The following is a 20,782-nucleotide window of genomic DNA, read 5'->3' as shown; positions in this document are numbered from 1 at the left end:
GTGTGGATGTACTGGTGAGAGAACAATAGGGCACGCTCAATGAAGCCCTTCCCACAGTGCTCACACTCGTGGGGCTTTTCCCCGGTGTGGATGCGCCAGTGTTCAGTGAGGTGGGAGTTTTGCCTGAATCCCTTCCCACAGTCAGGGCAGCGGAAGGGCTTCTCCTCTGTGTGCGTGTGCTGGTGCAAGACGAGATTGCTGCTGGTCTGAAACCTCTTCCCACACTCCTCACACTCATAGGGCCTCTCCACAGTGTGGATCCTCTGATGGCAGATCAGGAGGAACCTCCATCTGAAGCTCATCCCACACTCCGAGCACTTGTGGCGCTTCTCCCCATCACGAAGCTGCTCATGGAACACCAGGTCCGAGCTCTGACTCCATCTCTGGCCGCCTGCCCGGCCCAGGCTGGGTCTTTCCTCCTCAGATCCCCGCGATCTGCGTTTGCAGCCCCTCCTGGTGCGGGATCTCTGTGGCTTTTCCTCCCCGTTGGATTCCTGCGCCATGGAGCCGCTGCAAACGGCCTCTTCCACCAGGTTCTGCCATGGGGATTTGTCCTCCCAGCTCTCCGTGCTCAGCTCCTTGTCTGGGCGAGGAAGGACAAGGAGAGGATGGGATTTGACTCCGTGCCAGAGGGAAGGGGAAGGAGATCCCCCCAGCGCATCCTCTGGCAGGTCGGTGTCGGCAGCGGGGTGTCCTGCAGCCGGGGCTGTGCTGGGCTGGGAGACGGAGCAGGACAGAGGGGGAAAGGGATACTGACTTCCTCCTCACCTGCCTGGGGCTCCTGGGCCATCTTCCTCTTCCTCGCAGCCTCCTCCTCCTCTATCGGGTCAAGGCTTGGCAATGGGAAATCCTGGTTTGGGGAAAACAAGGGATGAGTGCATTGTGTTGGGGGTTCCTCCTGCCCAAGTCCATCTCTAGAAGTCCTTGGGCATCTGGGGCCCATCCAAACCTCCCAAACACCAACACTCAGCCCGGGAAATGCCTCCCAGCAGTTCCTAGCAATGGTCCCTTCCCTTTGGTGTTCGGGGGTTCTCCCCTGTCCCAGCTGCTGGGCTTCACGCTTCTATTGGGGGTCCCCCATCTACTTGGTGCCTGCCCTCTCCAGGCTGCTGGGAGTCCCAGCAAACCGGAAAAGCTCCCCCCTCTTCCCCCTCCCCATTTAGGGATGCTGGGGGATTTTGGGATCCTGGGGTCCCTTCTCCTCTTATTCTCTGCCTTGGGATGCTGGGGGTCCAAGGAGTCCCCCCTGCCCCTCTCCAGGCTGTTGAGGGTCCCGCCAATGGCGGCGCTCCCCCCTCTCTGGGCTCCACTTTGGGGTCCTGGGGGACACAGGGCTCTGCTCCTCCAGGCTGCCTCTGCCGGCAGCTGCCACCAGGACCCGCCAGTGTCCCCCAAGGGGCTTTTTCTGGTCTCCTTTTGAGTTCTGCATTCTTCAACCATTCCCCGTCCCTTAAGAAAATAGACAAACCATGCTGAGAGGCACTGGGACTATTCCAGGGGTAACTGGGATAACACTGGGAGCAAGTGAACCATGCTGAGGTAACTGGGAATGCCTGGAAATCACTGTGAGATTGTTCAGGGCAACTGGAAATACTGGAAGTGTCTGAGACCATAGGGGTGGTGACTGGGACCTAACTGGGAGCAAGTGGGAATCTGCTGGGGAAAAAACAGGGACCATGCTGGGGCAACTGGGGGCAATTGTGATTGACTGGGGCCCTGCTGGCAGAGACTGGACTCATACTGTACTCATACTGGGATAGTACTGGGAGTTACTGGGACTGTGCTAGGGGCAGCTGGGAGGACTGATGTAATGAGAGTGTTTCTACCCAGACTGGGGAGACTGGAAACACACTGGGAACAGTTGTGTCCATGCAGGGGCTACTGGAGAGTCAGTGGGAGCTACTACTCTGTACTGGGGGAACTGGGAATTACTGTGACCATGCTGGGAGGGACTGGAATCATCTATGGAGTGACTGGGACTATGCTAGGGGCAACTGGGATCACACTGGGAGGAAGTGGGAGGAACTGGAACCATGTTCAGAAGGACTTGGATCCTATTGCATCATACTATCAGAACCTTGAACTGCACTGAGGGTGACTGGGAGAGGCTCTGAGCAACTGGGATCTGTCTGGAAGCAGCTGAGGAAAACTGGGAGGGACTGAGAGAGACTGAAACCACAGTGAGGGGAAATGGGAGCAACTGGAACCACACTGGATGATAATGGGAGCAGCTGTGCCCATGTCAGAGTCCTACTGGGATCCTGCTGGAAATGGCTGGGATCGTACTGGGAGTGGCTGGAATAGTACAGAGAATATCTGAGATTGACTGGGATCACACTGAAATCACTGGAAGTGAAGGAATAGTGCTGACCATGACTGGAACCATTCTGCAAGTGCCTGGGAGTAACTGGGCCTGTACTGGGATGGACAGGGAGTGGCTGTGAACAACTGGAATCATGCTGAAAGCAAGTGGGAAGAAGTGAGAGTGACTGGCAACATGCTTGGGGTGACTGGGATATACTGGGAGAGACAGGGAGTCACAGGGATTATACTGGAGGCTACTGGGGTCATGCTGGCATTGACAAGGAGCACTTGGGGGCCATGGCCTCATACTGGGAGACTGGGACTATACTGGGAGAGCTGGGAACACACTGAATGAAAATTGGAGGAAGTGGGAGCAACTGGAAATGTGCAAGGGGAAAGCTGCATCATAATAGGGAATGACTGGGAGTGACTGGGATCAGCTTTGGAGTTCTGCATTCTCCAAACATTCCCCTCCCATGCAAAAAAAAAAAAAAAAACAACCCAAAACAATGCTGAGAGGCACTGGGACTATTCCAGGGGCAACTGGGATAAACCTGGGAATGACTATGAGATTGTTCAGGGCAACTGGGATATACTGGGAGTGTCTGAGACCATAGGGGTGACTGGGACCTGACTGGGAGTGACTGGGATTGTGGTGTGGGGAAAACTGGGACCATGCTGGGGCAACTGGGGGCGAGTGTGAGTGACTGGTGTCCTGCTGGCAAAGACTGGACTCAAACTGGGATAGTACTGGGAGTGACTGAGACTGTGCTAGGAGCTGGAAAACGTATCCGATTAAAAATTTTTCTGTAATTTTAATCAAGATATTTTGCTTGCCTTTGCCCCAAAAAACTTTTAATTTTCTTTGCAGGGCATTACTGCACCAGCTGTGGTCGGATGAACTCAACACATCAACACACTGGGAGCAGCTGAAATGCTCAAGGGCCATCAGCGGCCATTAACAGAACATCAGTGGCCACCCAGGAACATCCACCCCAGACTCAGCCTCTAGAACAGGTGCAGATATGTCCTTTGAAAAGACTAATAAAATCAGGGAATGAAGATCTAATTAACATCAGAAGGGGAGAAATCCGGATCCAAAAGGAGACCAAATATTAGGAATTGAGTGTTTGCAACTTGAGACCAAAGAACACTAACCCAATTCATTTCTATGAGTACTGACTGGATAAAATAGCTGAAAAATCTCCTAAAAGCGGAGTGTCATGGAATGATTCTCTCTGCACACACGGATTATGTGTGGATGAGAAGATTAAGATTTCTGTGCTACATCCTGGCCACAACATCCTGCCCAGATAATAAAGTAATGCCTTGACTCTCTAAATTTAAAGTTTGTGGACGTGCTTTTTGTCTCTCAGTTTCCGTGACCTAGGGAGCAACTGGGACCGTGCTGGGGCAAATTCCATCATAATAGGGAATGCCTGGGAGTGACCGGGCTGATGCTGGGAGTTCCGAGGAAACTGGAAGCACACGCGGGGAGCAACTGGGCTCATGCTGGGGGGCAGCCACTGGCGGCACCGGGAGCCCCGAAGCCCTTTCCCGGCCATGCCGCCCCTCCAGCCCCAGCACCCCCCGCCGGGGTCCCGGCAATGCCAGGGGTCCCCCCCTCTCGGGCTCCCCGCTTTGCCCTTCTGGGGCTCTCCTGTGTCTGCGCTCCCGCTCAGGGAAGCCGCGCCTCTCCCGGGGCTCCCCAAAACCGCTGTCCCCCCGCCGATCCCGCCGCTCCCGCGCGCTCCCCACGTGGCCCCGGCAGAGCTCGCAGGGCCCGGCCCGGGAAGCCCAACCCCCACCGCGGGGGGACACGCATTCCCCCCGCCCCCCAACGGGGCTCTGCCCGCACCCACCGGGACCCCCAAAAACACCTCCCGGGGACCCCCCGATGTCCTCCCGATGTCCATCTGCGCCTCTGGAGCCCGGCAGGATCCAAACATCCCCCCCAAAAATCCCCAAACCCAGGGTACCCCCGGGATATTTGGGGCGAGCTCCCCCTCCCCAGGCACCTGCGGGATGGGGGGCGATGGTCCCGGGGCCGCTGCGAGTTCAGGCAGCTCCGGGCTGGTGTTCGAATCCTTCCTCGTCCCCTCCTGCTTCTGCTGCCGCTGAAGCCTCTTCCTCTCTCCCTCCTCCTCCTGTCCCGTTCCAAACCCCGAACTGGGAGAGGATGGGTCAAGGGAAGGGTGGGAACTGTGAGGGGAAATGGGCGGGGCCAAAGTGCCACACGGTCCTCAAGGGGCCTGGTTAGGCCTAAAATTACCGAAGAAGGGCCTCAAATGCAGCCTAATTCACCAGGTTTGGCCTAAAATTCGCCAAAGGTAACTCAAATCCACACGAACGGGGCTTAAAATCATCCAAATGTGCCTAATATTAGCGAAAAGGTGCTAAAATCCAGTCTAAAATCCCAGTTTTTATAAAATCTTTCAAATTGGCCTAAAATGTTTGCAGCCAAGACCGAGACAAGCACCAGGACTGGGAGCAGCAGCAATACTGAGACCGAAATCAGAACGGGGACCGAGACCAAGACTGGGAACAGAACCGACACTAGAACTGAGACCAGCACCGCTCTAGACCTGGAACTGAGACTGGGATCGAGACTGAGACTGAAATCAGCAACAGAATTTGTACTGGGACCAAGACTGAGATCAGCACTGACACTGGGACTGGCACCAGTAGAGCTCCGGGGCTGAGACTGAGATTGGCACTGGGAGCACTCTGGGATCAACACTGGCACCGGTACCAGCACTGAGACTGGAACTATTATGAGACCAAGACCGAGACTGAAACCAGAACCGGCAGTGGCACCGAAACTGGCACCGCTACAGAATCGAGAATGAGATAAAAGCCACCACTGCTCTGGGATCGAGATTGTGATCGGGACCAGAATCAGCACCAGGAGCGCTCCAGGACTGCTACAAACTGAGACTGAGACCGGGAGAAGGACGGAGACCGATGTCAGGAGCGCTCTGGGATGTCCTTGTTCACTGCGGGGAGTTTTGGATGCGCCCCCACACGGGACTGGGCAGGACTGGGAGGGACCCCTGGGAGGGGCGGGAGCGTCTCAGTTCACATCGTTCTGGAGCAGCCATCCCAGTCCATATGGTCCCAGTTTGTACAATCCCAGTCTGGAGGATCCCAGTCCATGTCATCTCAGCACCCTGATCCCTGCCTGGATGGTCCTGCATGGCTCACACTGCCAGTATCTGGAATTCCAGTTCCCAGCCAGGAAAAGTTGTTCCTGCCCATCCTTGTTTTGCTTCTCCAATTTGAGATATCTCAGCCAAGGCACCCATTTATGTCACAGCTTTACCATCCTGATCCTGGTTCCCATTCCTATTCCCAATCTCTTTCTTGTTCCGGTTCCTGTTCCCAAACCCATTCCCGTTCCCAATCCTGTTCCCAATTCCTATATCATTCCCGTTCCCATTCTCAGTCTTCCTTTTCCCCTTCCCAATGCTGTTCCCAATGCTGTTCCTGATCCCAATCTCATTCCTATTCCCATTCCAATCCTGATCCCATTCCTGTTCCCAATTCCTATCTCATGCCCAACCCCTATCTCCTTCCCATTCCCAATCCAGTTCCTGTTCCCATTCCCAATCTCGTTCCCTTTTTTGATTCTGATCTCGTTCCCAATCTCGATCCCTTTCCCAATTCCAATCCCTTTCACATTCCCAGTCCTCTTTTATTCCCATTCTCAATCCTCTTCCCATTCCTGATCCTGTTTCCATTCCCGTTCCCATTCCCGATCCTGTACCCATTTCCACTCCCAATCCCAATCCTTATCCTGCTCTCATTCCAAATCCCGTTCCAATTTCCTTTCCCAATTCCAATCCCGTTCCCATTCCCAATCCCCTTCCTGTTTCCATTCCCAATTCCCAATCCCAATCCTTATCCCACTCCCAATTCCAGTCCTTATCCCGTTCCCATTCCCAAAGGTGATCTCATTCCCGTTTCAGATACTTCATTCCCAGTCTCCTTCCCATTCCCAATCCCGAACCTGTTCCAAATCCTGCAAATACCATTGTCCCAGGCTAACACAGAGTTACAAGGGTTTTTGGGGTTGGTGGGGCACTGGGGAGCTTGGATCGAGGATTTTTCTGTTGTGGCTAGACCTTTGTGTAGCTTTTTAACCCAGAGCAGTCCTGGTGTTGTGATGTGGACAGCAGAGGTAAAGCAGTGCTTTGGAAAATTAAGAGATGAATTGATTGGTGCCCCGGTCTTACCTCTTCCAGATACAGAAAAAGAATTTCGACTACATGTGGATATTAAAGTGGGACATGCTAAGGGAATTTAGGTACAAGAGCATGGAAGGACATGGAGGCCTGTTGCCTGTTTCTCTAAATTGTTAGACCCAGAGGCCAGAGGCTGGTCCCATTGTCTACAGAACTGTGCAGCCACAGCTCTGATGGTGGCTGAGGCAAGAAAGCTGACAAGGGGAGGCTATTTGATCCTAAAGGTTTCACATCAGATTAAAGCTTTGTTAACTGAGGGAGCTTCTAAGTGGATGAGGAGCGCTCGATTATTACAGTATGAATCTTGTTTAATGGAACAGGAGGATTAAAAATTTTAAAATGGGGAAAATTTTAATCCAGCCTTCTGTTTGAATGGCCCCGAAGAAAGGGGGAGACAGGAGAAAAGCCATGATTGTATCCAGGTTGTAGATCTTCAGACTAGAGCTAGGGAAGATTTGAAAGATACTCCCTGGCCTGAGGGAGAGAATGTGTTCATTGATGGGTCGTCAAGAGTGATAAATGGGAAGCATTTTACAGGATACTCTATCGTGAATGGGAAACAATTAAAGGAAGGGGGGAGGTTATCCCTACCTGGTCAGCCCAGACAGCTGAGCTGTATGCACTGATCAGAGCCTGTGAGTTATACCGGGATAAGACAGTGAATGTTTTTACTGATTCTAAATATGCATATGGGGTGATACATGCATTTGGGAAACTGTGGGAAGAACGAGGTTTATGAAATTGTAGGGGAAAGACATTAGCCCATGAGAACTTAGTCTCTTGCCTCTTGGAAATGGTGAATTTACCAAAAAGGGTGGCAATAATCCACATTAAGGGGCATCAGGCAGGGTACTCAGAGGAGGCAAAAGGAAACCAATTGGCTGATGAAGAAGCTTGGAAAGCTGCATTGTTGCCAGAAATCTCTAAGAAGAACTCGAGATAGTTAAAAAAGTGGGGCAGAAGAAAAAGGAAATAATTGGTTTACAAGGGATGGGAGGCAGTTGAACCCAAAAGCTCTGGCCTTACAATTGTTAAAACAACTTCATGAAGGGAGTCATTGGGGCTCTCGAGGGCTGGGCAGAAGCCTTCCTAAAAGTGTATGCTGCTGTGGGTCTTTTTAGCTTGGCAAAACGAGCTATTGAGGGTTGTTTGACTTGTGCTAAAACCAATAACAAAGATACAAAGAAACTTGCCAGGGGAGAGAGGCCTTGGGCTGTACGTCTCTTCTAGAGATGTCAGGTGGACTTTACTGAAATGCGCTGAGTGGCAAGGTTTAAATATCTTCTGGTAAGAGTATGTCAATTAACAGGGTGGCCAGAAGCATTCCCTACTGTTTCAGCAACTACAGGATCAGTTGTTAAAGTATTTTTGGAACACATAATTCCAAGATATGGAATTGTGGAAGCAATAGACTCAGATAGGGGAACTCATTTTACAGGAAAAATTCTTCAAGGAGTTATGTCTGCTTTGGGGATACAATGGAACCTGCATACCCCCTGGCACTCCCAGAGTTCGGGTCGGGTTGAAAGAATGAATGGAGAAATAAAGAAACACCTTCTGCAGCTGGTAATAGCAAACAAGATGCTGTGGGTGGGGCTCCTGCCCCTGATTTTGGCAAGAATAAGGGCCAGACCCAGGGAAGATATTATCTCCCTTTGAGTTAATGTTTGGAATTGTTATAAATGGGTATTGGATGTGTTCGATTTTGTCCAATTAATCAATCAACCAAGTTAAATTTAGCAGTAATTTATTAATAATAGCAATTGTATATAAATGAATGCAATCAAAATATATGAGTTATATAATTTGGAGTAAATACAAAATTTAGCAACAATTTAAGTACAATTGAGGTCCAATGGTTCGGTTGAATAAAGCATAAGCAAAACCAACGGGGATACCCCAACCGGGGGTGCGGGCAGGGCCATTCCTCTCACACCACACCAAATCAGTCAAGCTAAAATCTCACTTATATACAGTTTACTAATGCATATTAATACAGAATCTTCTAGAAAGCTCCTTCTTGTTTCTATTCCTAAAATCTGTGTCACTGTGCTGTGCTGCGCATGCCTCACCAGTGGTCGGGGGTCTCTCCTCCTTTCGGGGCTCTTGTTTCCGATGAAGGCTCTGGGTCTTCCTCAGTGTTCGCTGTTTGACCTCTCAGGTAGTGCAGGCGCACTGAGCTTAAAGTTATATAATTAAATATATGTTTCCACAATAGGCCTTAGTCCAGTGTCCAGTGGTTTGGAATCATTCCAATTTGGCTCAAGTCAAGGTCGAAAACCTATTTCTAGATACTTGTTCTTAGACCTATACCCTTCCTATTCTGCCTCCCACCTAACATCTGGATGGTGAGTTTTTCTGCTTTGTTTAACCATTTCCTTTATCTCTTTTTCCTTATCGCAATTAAATACAATTATTGATTAATTATAATGCCACAATTTTGCCAATATTTTTACAATTTTATTAGCACGAATCACATATATAGCAATCCCCCATTTCTCTTTTTATCATATTGATTTGTGCTATAAAAAGCTGCATTTTGGTATTCCTTATATTCCCAAATTACTCTGATTTTTATATTTCCTTTTATCAGCCCCTAATTTCAATTGTATGGCAATTTCTTGCATCAAATCTATAAAATGGATTTTATTTGAAGTTGGCAAATCCCAGTCCCTATAGTGCTGTTTTTAATTGTTTACATAGACAAAATGAATTGCTGTTAGGATGAGAAGCTTGCCTCTTAAATTCTAAATTCCTCTTTACCCAATATATAACACAAATTCCTAAAAAAACTTTTATGATTGTAACAGGCAGTACTAACCTAGAGATGTGCCACAAAGACTGATTCCCCTTATCCCTGACTCACATAGAGCGATTGCATTTGTCATAGGGATCGGGAATACTTTGTTTCTCTATTGCTGCTCTTGTGCTGCTTGTCCCGGACTCTGTTCCATGCAGTCTTATGGCTTTGGCCAGTTGCCTGGGGTAAGCCCAGTGAAAATCCTCAGGACTTTTAACTTTCTACATTTTTCTCAATGCCCCTTGGGTTGCAGCCAAGGGCCGAAATGTCCATCTTCTCAGTAGCAAAGTTTTTTATCCTGGGATTCATTTGGCACCCTTGGCCTCATAAAGTTCGTATGAGCCCGTTCCAAAGATGGCACAAATTATTTGTAGTTTTGCAGCACTGTCCTATCTTATTTCTTTCCCTAAATTGATCAGTTATACATTTTTTCTTAATCCACTAAACTTCCGGAAATATGCCAACTACAACAAAATTTATTTTCATATACAGTTCAGTTAACAGTTCTAAAAAAATTAATAAAATATCTTTCTAAAGTTAACTATTCACACAGTTGTACACAACTTAAACAAGCTAAACACATCAATTGTTTTTCTTTTGCTTTTGCTACTTTAGTTACTTTCCATTACAAATTAAAACAACAGCTACAAACAACACAAATGCTTTAAATTATACTTAGTACATTCCTAGTGTGTTAATTGTTTTTGGACCCTCTTTTAATAACAGATGTTACCAGTCTTTTTTTTTTCTGGAGTTGCAGCTCCTCAAATGAATCAGTTAGTGTTGACTGCCAGAGGCTTCTGAGGAACTTTTTGGTTCATTTGGGTCGTTTTCATTTACCAAGGAGGTGTCTAATTCTTTCTCATCAGTGCTGTTCTTCCTCCAGGCTCAATGGGGTTGCAGACTGCAGTTAATTCAGGCTGGCCAAATTTTAATCATGCACCTCTCAAAACAATCCTAAATTGTTATTTAAACAATTATGCTATAAAATAACATTTTTCAACAAATGTATAAAAAACTACATCCCCCTTTGGTCCCAAGGTACATTGGTATAATGCCAATTTCATATAAACTGTAGTCTTTAGGCACCAAATACCCTTATTAGCCTTATTGTAAATTTATTACAATCTTTATATGTTTTTAAACCCAAGTGAAAATGTTTTAATCAATTTTTAAGTTCTTTTTAATTTTACTTTTAGGTCTCCTGGTGTCAAAATATTTTTCCAGTCTTTATTTTGTATCAGTCATTTCACCCATGAAGCATGAGTTCAGCTTTTTTTTTCTGCTGTTCAAACTGCTGTTTCTGTGGTTAAGAAACTAGACATGGTTCCCCCCCACCCCCAATCGGGGTTCTAGACTTTCTCCTCTCTAGCATTTTACCAACACATACTGTCCTGGTCTGATAGAATGTATTGGAAAATCAAGAGAAGTTGTTTGAGCTAAAATGCCTTTCTCTTAATTCTCTTAAATTGTTTGCAATGGTTATAATATACCCCTGTTTAAGCTGTAGCTTGAACTACAAAAAATGCTTGCACTTACTGAGTTATGATATACTATAACTAGCAAATATTTCCACCTATCTATTTTGGATAATTTGGTAAAATCAACTTGAAACTTTTTTTTTCTTTTTTTTCTTTTTCAAACAGTCTATAGTCTGTTTGACTGCCTCTGAAGGGAGGACCCTTTAGCACTTTTTTTGTTCACTTTCTGACATGTAAGACCTCCTTGAGTAATTTGTTTCCCAATTTTAAATATTCTTATACACCCATAAAATTTTAAAAGTGCTCACAAAATGCCCTTGTTCCCCCGTGAATTGTTTTATGCATGTTGCTTAGGATCTGTCAGGCAAAAGATTTTGGTACTTTTCTACCATCAGACAAAATCCATTCTCCCTCAACCTTTGTAAATAAGATTTCTAAAATAGCCTGCAATTTTCCTCCTGGTGAAGAGATTCTTTTAATTTCACATATAGATTTAAAGCTTGACAAATCCAATTTTTAAATTATTCCAATTCTGGCCAGTATAAATTTTCTGAATGAATTCTTTTCCTTTGTCCATTCAGTCATACAATAATGAATCATTTTCTGCTTGCTTTTTCCTCTTTGGGATTCCCTTGTATCCCTGTACCATAACATGATCCCCAGTGGGCTGTCCTGAGGAATACTGCTTCCCTGCTGGGAACCCCCCTCTTGGTTCCCAGGCATACCGGGTTCTAGCGAATTTTTCTCATAATTCGCAACCCCTGGATCAGAGGTCTTACTCTTCCCCTGACCCATCCCTGACGGCAACAGACTAAGAAATCCCCTATTCCTTAATCTCCCTCACTCTCCCTCACTCTCCCTCACTCATTTCATGGTTCAACTCCCTCACTCAATATTACTTTATTTCATCCTTTACCAACTTAAAGTTACCACTCTTAAGTCCTTAATTTCCCTGTTTATCCTCCCCCACTTCTTTTTCTGACTACTTTCCGCAAACCCTCTAATCACTTACAATTTTCCCATCAGTTTCCCCTTCCAAAAACTAGTTGAACCAGCTCAAATCACTCCCTTCTTAATTAAATCCTTCGAGCATTAGCTCCCTTCTCCTTGAAGACTTTTCCCATGAGTTTTCAGGCTGAGACTTTTCCCTCCCAGTCCCTCCCGGGGTCTTCACTCACTCTCTTCTTTTGCTTCCCCCCGTTCCTGGCCGGTCTCCTCACGGAGATGCGGAACCACAGTACTGGGGGGTCCATACTCACCTCAGCTATCCAGCCGTCTCACTCACACACACACACACAGAGCCGCCCACCTTACCCAACCCCGTGGTACTTACAGCCCCTTTTCCCACGCGGTTCTTGCGCACAAAACATTTTACGGCTACTCCACCACTTGCCGGCACTCCGCCGGGAGCCTTCCTTCACGCTCACCTCCTTTGGCTAACTTCTTTTGCTTATGCTTTATTCTAATTTGGAACTCCTTCTCCAAGAGAGCCTGGTCTAGTCCTGGGACCACCTTAACAACTGCTGGGGAGCTCCTTTCCAAAACTAGTCATTCTTCCCTTGGGCTGGAGTTCCTGGCCAATGCACAAAATTGTTATAAATGGATATTGGATGTGTTCGATTTTGTCCAATTAATCAATCAACCAAGTTAAATTTAGCAGTAATTTATTAATAATAGCAATTGTATATTAATGAATACAATCAAAATATATGAGTTATATAATTTGGAGTAAATACAAAATTTAGTAACAATTTAAGTATAATTGAGGTCCAATGGTTCGGTTGAATAAAGCATAAGCAAAACCAACGGGGATACCCCAACCGGGGGTGCGGGCAGGGCCATTCCTCTCACACCACACCAAATCAGTCAAACTAAAATCTCACTTATATACAGTTTACTAATGCATATTAATACAGAATCTTCTAGAAAGCTCCTTCTTGTTTCTATTCCTAAAATCTGTGTCACTGTGCTGTGCTGCGCATGCCTCACCAGTGGTCGGGGGTCTCTCCTCCTTTCGGGGCTCTTGTTTCCGATGAAGGCTCTGGGTCTTCCTCAGTGTTCGCTGTTTGACCTCTCAGGTAGTGCAGGCGCACTGAGCTTAAAGTTATATAATTAAATATATGCTTCCACAACAGGCCTTAGTCCAGTGTCCAGTGGTTTGGAATCATTCCAATTTGGCTCAAGTCAAGGTCGAAAACCTATTTCTAGATGCTGTCCTTAGACCTATACCCTTCCTATTCTGCCTCCCACCTAACATCTGGCAGATAATTTTTCTGCTTTGTTTAACCATTTCCTTTATCTCTTTTTGCTTTATAGCAATTAAATGAAATTTTACTGTTGATTATAATGCCACAATTTTGCCAATAGTGTTACAATTTTATTAGCACTAATCACATATATAACATTTTTGAGGCAGAAAGGGCACTGGAATTTGCAGGTAAAATCAAAGGAGTGGGGCAGCCCTGAAACAGGGGATTTAAGGATTAAAATAGAATGAAGAATATAATATAGTATCAGTCACTGTGTGCTTATAAGGAAAGGAATGCACGATGTACAACATATAGTATCAGTCACTGTGTGCTTAAATAAAGAAAGGAATGCACGATAAGAGACCCCTGAAGTATAGGAAAGTGTCCCTCTCCATAAAAGTGCAAAGTCTGCAACCAAGAGACTACAAGCGCATGCGTGGAAAGACAAGGTGAAAAGTTCAACGAGTGAGGAAGACTTTTACTTCATCGTTTTCTGCCCACAGACTCATTTGAAGACCACCGACTCAATAAACTACGCAGCCGCAATGAATATGCAGCTAATTTCCATACGAAGCGGGGAAACAGGCGGGGCAGACAATCAATATGTATAGGCGATTTAGAATATGCATGTACTTCCTAGATAAATAGAAGGTTAAGAAACATGTAAGGTACGCAGGATTTGGGAGGATGCTCTCCCCCTGCGTCCAGCGCTGAATAAAATACGTACCTACTCCACAACTTTACAGGTTGTGAAGTCTATTTTCCGCGCTTCAGCCCAAACAGCGCAGGTGCAGGCCTTGAGTGGTGCCTGGGCAGAGGCAGGCTGGAAGGAGGCCCTTGTGGCTGCAAGAGGCAGCAGCCCGGCCCTGGGTGCCTCCTGCTGGCACCGGGCGAATCCTCTGCTCTCAGAGCCAAACTGGCAGCTGGCTGGTGCCCAGGGGAAGCGCAGCCGTACTGGGCACAGCACACACTGTTGGCATTGGCTGTCTGCAGGCTGCCCAGCAGGAGAGAAAGGCAAACAGCAGCCCAGGCCTGCTGGCCTGGCTGAGCATTGCTGCTCTTGTGCCGGCTGCCCTGTCACTCCTGGGCAGGGTCAGCAGTGTGTGCAGCACTCTGGGCACAGCGGGAGGGAGCCGGGCTACTCTGCAGGCTCCAGCACAGGGCAGCGTCCTTCAGGCACAGCACTTTTGCCAGGGAACCGAGGCCAGCGGGAGGCACTGACAGCTTGTCAGCTTACATCTGCAGCAGACAGTGCCTCACACAGCTCTGGCAGGAAGCGTCTGCAATCCTGCACTTGTGCACTGAGCCAGACCAAAGATGTGAAATCCAGGGTGTTGTGCAGAAATAGTCACGGGCATCAGGCCAGCCTGTTTTGTGCTCTCTGGAGCACAGCAAGCACTGTGCAAGACAGCTCGGAGCTGCTGGGAGAGAGATGTAGAAAGGTACTTGGATACATTTAAATCGGGACAAACTGGTCAAAGCAAAAAACAATTGTTTCTTAGTACAGATTCAGCAGAGGTGGGTGTGCGTGTCCCTCCCCCAAAACCTGAACACACACACCAACAAAATGCTTATTTTTATTTCCATTCCCGGATGGGGGCAATCCCTGTCCCCTTTCCCATTGGCTGCATACAAGGAATTTACAATCTCTCCTGACCGCCTACTTTTCTGATTGTCCCCTTCCCTCTAATCCTACTTTGTTTTTTGGTCTGCTGTTCAACTCACAGTAACAACCAGGAAATTAACCAGAATTAATCCAAACCATAAATAAAAGCACCTAGAACCAACAGTTTTGATTTTTTTTTCCAATAACCTTACGGCTGCAGCAAAATATTACCTCATATCTCACAGAGGGAATCGAGGCTGCGCCTGAGGTTTGTGCTTGAGCAGTGAACTGATTTGGAAGGGAGCAGAAGTGTTTCAGTAGGCAATTTATGTTTTCATTTTTAATTTCTGAAGGAAAAACACAAAGTTGTTTCAGTCTGAAAAAGCATTTCCTAGGTGCATTGAACAAAATGCCTGTGTGCAATTGCCAGAGAAGGAAGGTGTTGAGAAAATGTTTAACTGTAACAAATCACAAACTCCTTAACTTTAACAGACACTGTTGAGCCCTCTTTTCCTTCAGTGCAGTGATGAATGTGTGCAAGTGGATATGTCAGCTTTGAGAATAAAGAGTATGGTCCTTTTAAGACAGTAGCTGGAATGCATTCAGGGGAAGAAAGTGGTTTGAGGAGGCTCTTGACCATCAGAGGAGAATTTGAGGAATGGGATGTTCCCCAAATGATCAACAAAGACCCTCAAGAGATCCCCCACTCTCCTGTCAATAACTTCTGAGAAGTCTTTGAAATACATCAGGTAATTTGGGGGAATGTTGAGCCTGCGAGTTTCAGCAAAGTAATGAGTGTGTCTTAGTTCCATGGTGAAACTAGTAGGTGAGATTTCTGAGTGAGCACATGTTAGAAAAGTGATTCCCCATGCACCCAGTGCTGAAATAAAGTAACGCTTCCTTTCTCACACTGAGCTGGCAGTGGGCATCGGGCCCTTCTGGGTAACTTTCATTGTAGTCAATTCTATTGAAAGCTGAAAATTAAATCTTTTCCAGTGGTTCCCTCTGGTTTACCTTTTTGAGGTCCAAAGCTCTGTGCCACAGGTGTCCTGGGTGTGTGCAGAGCAATGCAGCCCCCCACAAACCCCACGGTTTTGCCACAAGTGGTCATAACCTCTCCCTAGGTGTGCCCAGCTCTGGCAGCAGAAAGAGCCACAGCGCAGTGGGCGCCGTGCCCTGCCCAGCCGGGGCTCTGTGCACAGAGCACTAAATGAAGTCCATCTGCATAGGAAATGCTTTTGCCGCACTTTGGGGAAAAAAAAAAACAAAAAACAAAACAAAACCAACCAAACAAAAAAACCCAAAAAACAAAAATAGATTTTATTTTTAAAACATTTAAATCCTGGAGTTTCTTCCTATTTTCACTTATTCGAATTGTTTGACATCAAAATACTGCCAGCTGACGTTACAAACTGGCTGGTAGATGTTTGTGTGCACAGACCAAAGGTGCCCACACTGTGTCTGTCCCCCAGCTGTCTGTTCATGTCCATTTAAGCAGAGACTGAAATGGGGATTCTGCCTGCCCCGCGCTGCTCCGGGGTCGGGGCTGGGCCAGCAGGGGCTGCAGAGCTCACTGGGACTGACAGCCTCAGCCCCGGCCACCATAGTGTGTGTGGTGCCTCAGCCCCGGCCACCATCTTGTGCCTCCACCAAGTTCATCTCTGAAGGGAACAGGTTGCTGGTTTGCAGGCAGGGCCAGCACCAAGACACCAACACCAGTTTAAGGAGTAAGTGTCATTTACAGTAGTGCAAAGCAGCAAAGAAATACAAAAGGATAAGATAAGCAATTCACTGGATTATTACTGCAAAATGTTGCCTGTAGCGATTAAGAAAGATTTATCACCAGTTCCTGTAATACTGTACTACTGTAATAATTGTCCTGACACACATGTCCCCTGGGGTGTCCCTGGCACTGCAAAGGATTGGAGAGGTACTCCCAGTAACTGGGAATTCCTATGTGGTTTGCCCACCTGCAGGCAAGGCCACCTGTGTTGCTATAAGAGGGCCCAGATTTTATAATTTTGAATAAAAAGGCTACGATAAATTCTGGTTTCATCCTCCTCTTGGCTAGGGCTCAGGGAGGAACTAAGGGAATTTACTTTGAACATATAACTTCCTGCAAAATCAAATGGAGATATCTGATTTTGTGGCCTCGTCTGGCTTCTAACTGTGAAAAGGTAAACACCTGTTTCTCTAACAAGATTCATATTTTGTTAATAGGTAAATATAAATATAATGCTTAGTTGGAAGATTCCTCTGGAAGTCAGTTTAGGCTTAGAGCTTGTTGTTGAGGCCTTAGTACTTCACTGGAATTGTCCTTATGCACGCAGTGATCCTGTCCCCTCAGCTGCAATGGAATCCTCAGCTCTTCCCAGAGGAATTGCTCAAGCTCTGGTTGTGCTGAGCTCCTTGTGAGTGGAGTCATCAGCCTCTTGGATGAGCAGATTCTCTGTCACAGTGTCCATAATTTTTCCTGGGATCCACCAAGGTAAGAGGGAAGTTATCTGCAGCTTTGATATGGAAATTGTCCTGCTGGGGGAGAAGAATGCTACATTTGTCTTTACAAATAAATTGTAAATCTGTTGTAGATAAAGTTAGCACCTAGAGATAAAAGAAACAATGGGAGGAATTACACTGATTGATGAATGGAAAAAGAGATTTGCCTTTACAAACAAACTGTTGGTTTGCTGGTAAATGAAATTGGGTAACAGAGATGAAAGAAGCAACAGGGGGGAAACTATGAATTCTACAAGAATTAAAAATTAAAAGGGAGGGTTATACATTAGAGGGGAATGTCAGGTGTCAGGCGTTCCTAGAAGTCTGTGCCTCTCAAGTACCTCAGCCAATGGGGAAAGAGAGAGGGAAAAGCAGCTGGGAAATTAGGATAAAAAGGGAGGCTGTGTCCTCCAAAAATTCGAGAGATCCCAGGGGAATGCCCCATGGCCTCTCCCTTTATTCGAATAAAGCAAAAAGGACTCCTCTGTCTCCTTTTTGGACATAAACCTCTGGTGTTTGTGGATTAATTTTCCTTAAAATTTGGGGGCTCGTGTCCGGGATATTTCCACCGTCCAGGGCAGCAGGCAGTGGGTGGAGCTGAAGGCGCGCCTCACCCAGTTTCGGTGATCAGCTCCCCTGGATGCCGGCTGGCACCGGGCGATCGATTGGGTTCCCGAGACTGTCCAGGAGGCAGACGAGTGGCGGACCAGGGGTCCGTGACGAGTCTGCAGGGAAGGACCACTGAAAATCTCACTGGTGAGTAAAATGGGATCCTCGGGGAGCAAACCTGGGAGGGCGCCCATGGAGGGCAGCACAGGTGAAACGGGGAACCCACGGAGGGCAGCACAGGTATACCTGGGAGGGCGCCCATGGAGGGCAGCACAGGTATACCTGGGAGGGCACACATGGAGGGTTGGTTGCACAGGTGAAACGGGACACCCATGAAGGGTTGGAAGGGTAGAGGTGGGAAAGGGCCCCTGGAGAGTCCCTTGGGGAGAGTGCTAGGGTCTTGGGACAGACTGTATATTCACTCAGAGGTAACTAAGAAAATTATAGTAAAATATTGTTATTTTGTGTGGCCAAAGTGTAAGTTGTCAAAGGGGCTTATTAAGGCCATGTTATATAGATGCCCTGGGGGACAATATGGGAAATCGAGAAGGGGTCTCGATAGTCCATGCCCTGAGGGGCAAAAACTGGGGTCAAGAGAGGGTCTCGACAGTGGCGGGTAGATGGAGAATTTGTGGGTTAGAACAGAATTGAAGAGGAGTGTGTGATAGATATGGGTGAGGCAATGAGCGGCAGGGCCAGGCAGGGATGTGCGGGACCAAGAACACGGGCTGGAGGCTGTGGGTCTGCTGGGGCTCAGCACCGGGCTGTGCCTGACCCCCGTCATCCCCGGGCAGGGCCGGCAGTGTCCTCTGGCCCCCGTGGGGCTCGGGGTGCCCAGCCGCCTGTGATGCTGCGGGCTGTGCTCGCTGGGAGCACCGGTGGGGGACAAGCCATGTTTGGACTGTGACAGGACAGGCACAGGCTCTGGTACAGGCTCTGGTATATGGTGCGAGATAAAGAGAGGGAGAACAAAAATAAAGGAATATTTGGGAAATGCAGATTATACATGGAAGGATTAGAATTTTCTTTTGGGAGTTTTGTTTGGGTAATTGGAGAGACTAATGATTTTGCGGGCGGATCGGCAGCTGTGAGGGGATGGGCGTCCGTGGGCAGCGGTGGGGCTGGACCCAATGCACCTATGGTGGATGGTGCCGTCCCCCGGGCGGGCCCCCAGTGGAGCCCAGGTGGCCAGGCTAGTCTGGCTTGCCTCCATAATTACCTTGCTTATCTGATCAGGGCAATCAAGTCAGCTGCTCCCAAAACTAACAACGTAGCTAAGGCTATGTCATTAGAACAGGAGAAACAGGAAAGTCCCTCTCATTGGTCGGAAAGGATTACGGATGCCTTCAGGAAACATGGGGAGATGGATCCTGAGGGGCCAGCCTGTGACACATTGCTGAAAGTGCAATTTGTTACTAAGGCTTGGCCTAATATAAAGAAAGGACAACAAAAAGATGAAGAGTGGCAAAATAAGCCTCTGAAAGAATTGGTTAGAAAAACACAGCAGATATATGTAAGAAGGGATGAGGAAAAGGCAAAGGCTAAGGCAAAGATGATGGCAAAGTTTTTGCAGGCCCGGAAGAATAAACCGCAGGGTCCAAGGGGTCCCCCGGGACAGAGGGGACAGGGTTGGCCACAGCAAAGTGGCAGAGGCATTCCCTGTTCGGGAGGGGGCAGCCGACCCAAACCGCGGCTGGGGAGGAACTAGTGTGCTATCTGCAGGGCAGAAGGGCATTGGAAAAATGAGTGTCCACAGAAACAGCTGGACCCTCAGGAAGAGGAAGTCCAGAGGATAATGGAAATGGATTGTTAGGGGTGTCAGGGGTTCCTCTTATATCAAGGACCCACCACTCAGGAGCCCTTGATAACTTTTAAGGTGAGTCCAGATAAAGAGGAGGTGTGTTTTTTGGTAGACACAGGGGCCTCCCGATCCACCTTAAATTTTATACCTAGGGGGGGAAATTGTCAAAAAGATCTGTGGTTATTCAAAGAGTGAGAGGAAAGGATGAGCGAGTGTATTTTATTCAACCACTGCTAATCGATGTGCGGGACAGGTTTGAACTGCATGAATTCCTGTTTGTTCCTAATTGTGATTGTAATTTACTGGGAAGAGATTTGATGGCTAGAATGGGAATGCAAATTAGTATCGTAAGAAGTGACACGGAGTCCAAAACTGTAGTATCTTTGTGTAAAATATCTGAGAAGGCTTATACTGAAATAAATCCGGAAGTGTGGGCAGCCCCAGGGAAATATGGAAAACTAGATATAGAACCTCTCCAAATTACTTTAAAGCAACCGGGACAAGTAGTGTCTAAAAAGCAATATCCTCCTTCAAGGGAGGGAAAGAAGGGGTTACAGCCTGTTATTGAGTCTCTGCTAAAAGCAGGTCTGTTGGAGCCATGTATGTCTCCTTATAATACCCCTATCCTGCCAGTTAAGAAACCAGATGAGACATATAGAATGGTGCAGGATTTAAGAATAATAAATGAAATTGTCAAACCAAGGCATCCCACAGTTCCGGATCCATATACACTCCTAAATCAGATCCCTTCTTCACATCAGTATTATTCTGTACTGGATTTGAAGGATGCTTTCTGGAGGTGTCCGATTACAGAAGATAGTAAACGTATTTTGCCTTTGAATGGGAACAGGAGGAAGGAGGGAAGATGATAAAACAACAGTTGACATGGACAGTCCTTCCCCAGGGATATACAGAGTCACTGGTTTTGTTTGGACAAGCTTTGCAGAAAATATTAAGAGAGTTTACTCCACCCTCAGGAGTTAAGGTGTTGCAGTATGTAGATGATTTGCTGTTATCGGAGAAGCCGGAAGAGGTGGTTGAAGAGGCTACTGTAAAACTGCTTAATTTCCCTGCAAAAAAAAGGACTTAGAGTGTCCAAAAAGAAAGGTCAGTTTCTGGAAAAGAAGGTCAAATATTTGGGACACATTCTGACTGAGGGGTTACGGTGTATTGATCCAGAAAGAATAAAAGG

General features: G+C 47.2%; 1 protein-coding gene across 1 annotated transcript in view; it reads right to left on the bottom strand.

Moving 5' to 3' along the window:
- LOC130266020 (oocyte zinc finger protein XlCOF19-like) overlaps positions 1-13,851 on the bottom strand; it is a 20,061-nt gene extending 6,210 nt beyond the window's left edge. The window contains exons 1-3 of the mRNA XM_056515349.1: positions 13,806-13,851; positions 769-850; positions 13-583 (exon numbers count right to left, since the gene is read on the bottom strand). Coding sequence (XP_056371324.1) covers positions 13-583; positions 769-790 — 593 coding nt within the window. The 5' untranslated portion in view covers positions 791-850; positions 13,806-13,851. The remainder of the gene's footprint in view (positions 1-12; positions 584-768; positions 851-13,805) is intronic.
- Positions 13,852-20,782: the final 6,931 nt, after the last annotated feature.

Source organism: Oenanthe melanoleuca, unplaced genomic scaffold, assembly GCF_029582105.1.
Source record: "Oenanthe melanoleuca isolate GR-GAL-2019-014 unplaced genomic scaffold, OMel1.0 S001, whole genome shotgun sequence".
Lineage (NCBI taxonomy): Eukaryota > Metazoa > Chordata > Aves > Passeriformes > Muscicapidae > Oenanthe > Oenanthe melanoleuca.
The sequence above is the reverse complement of the archived record's forward strand: the minus strand, read 5'-3'. Positions and strand labels throughout refer to the sequence as shown.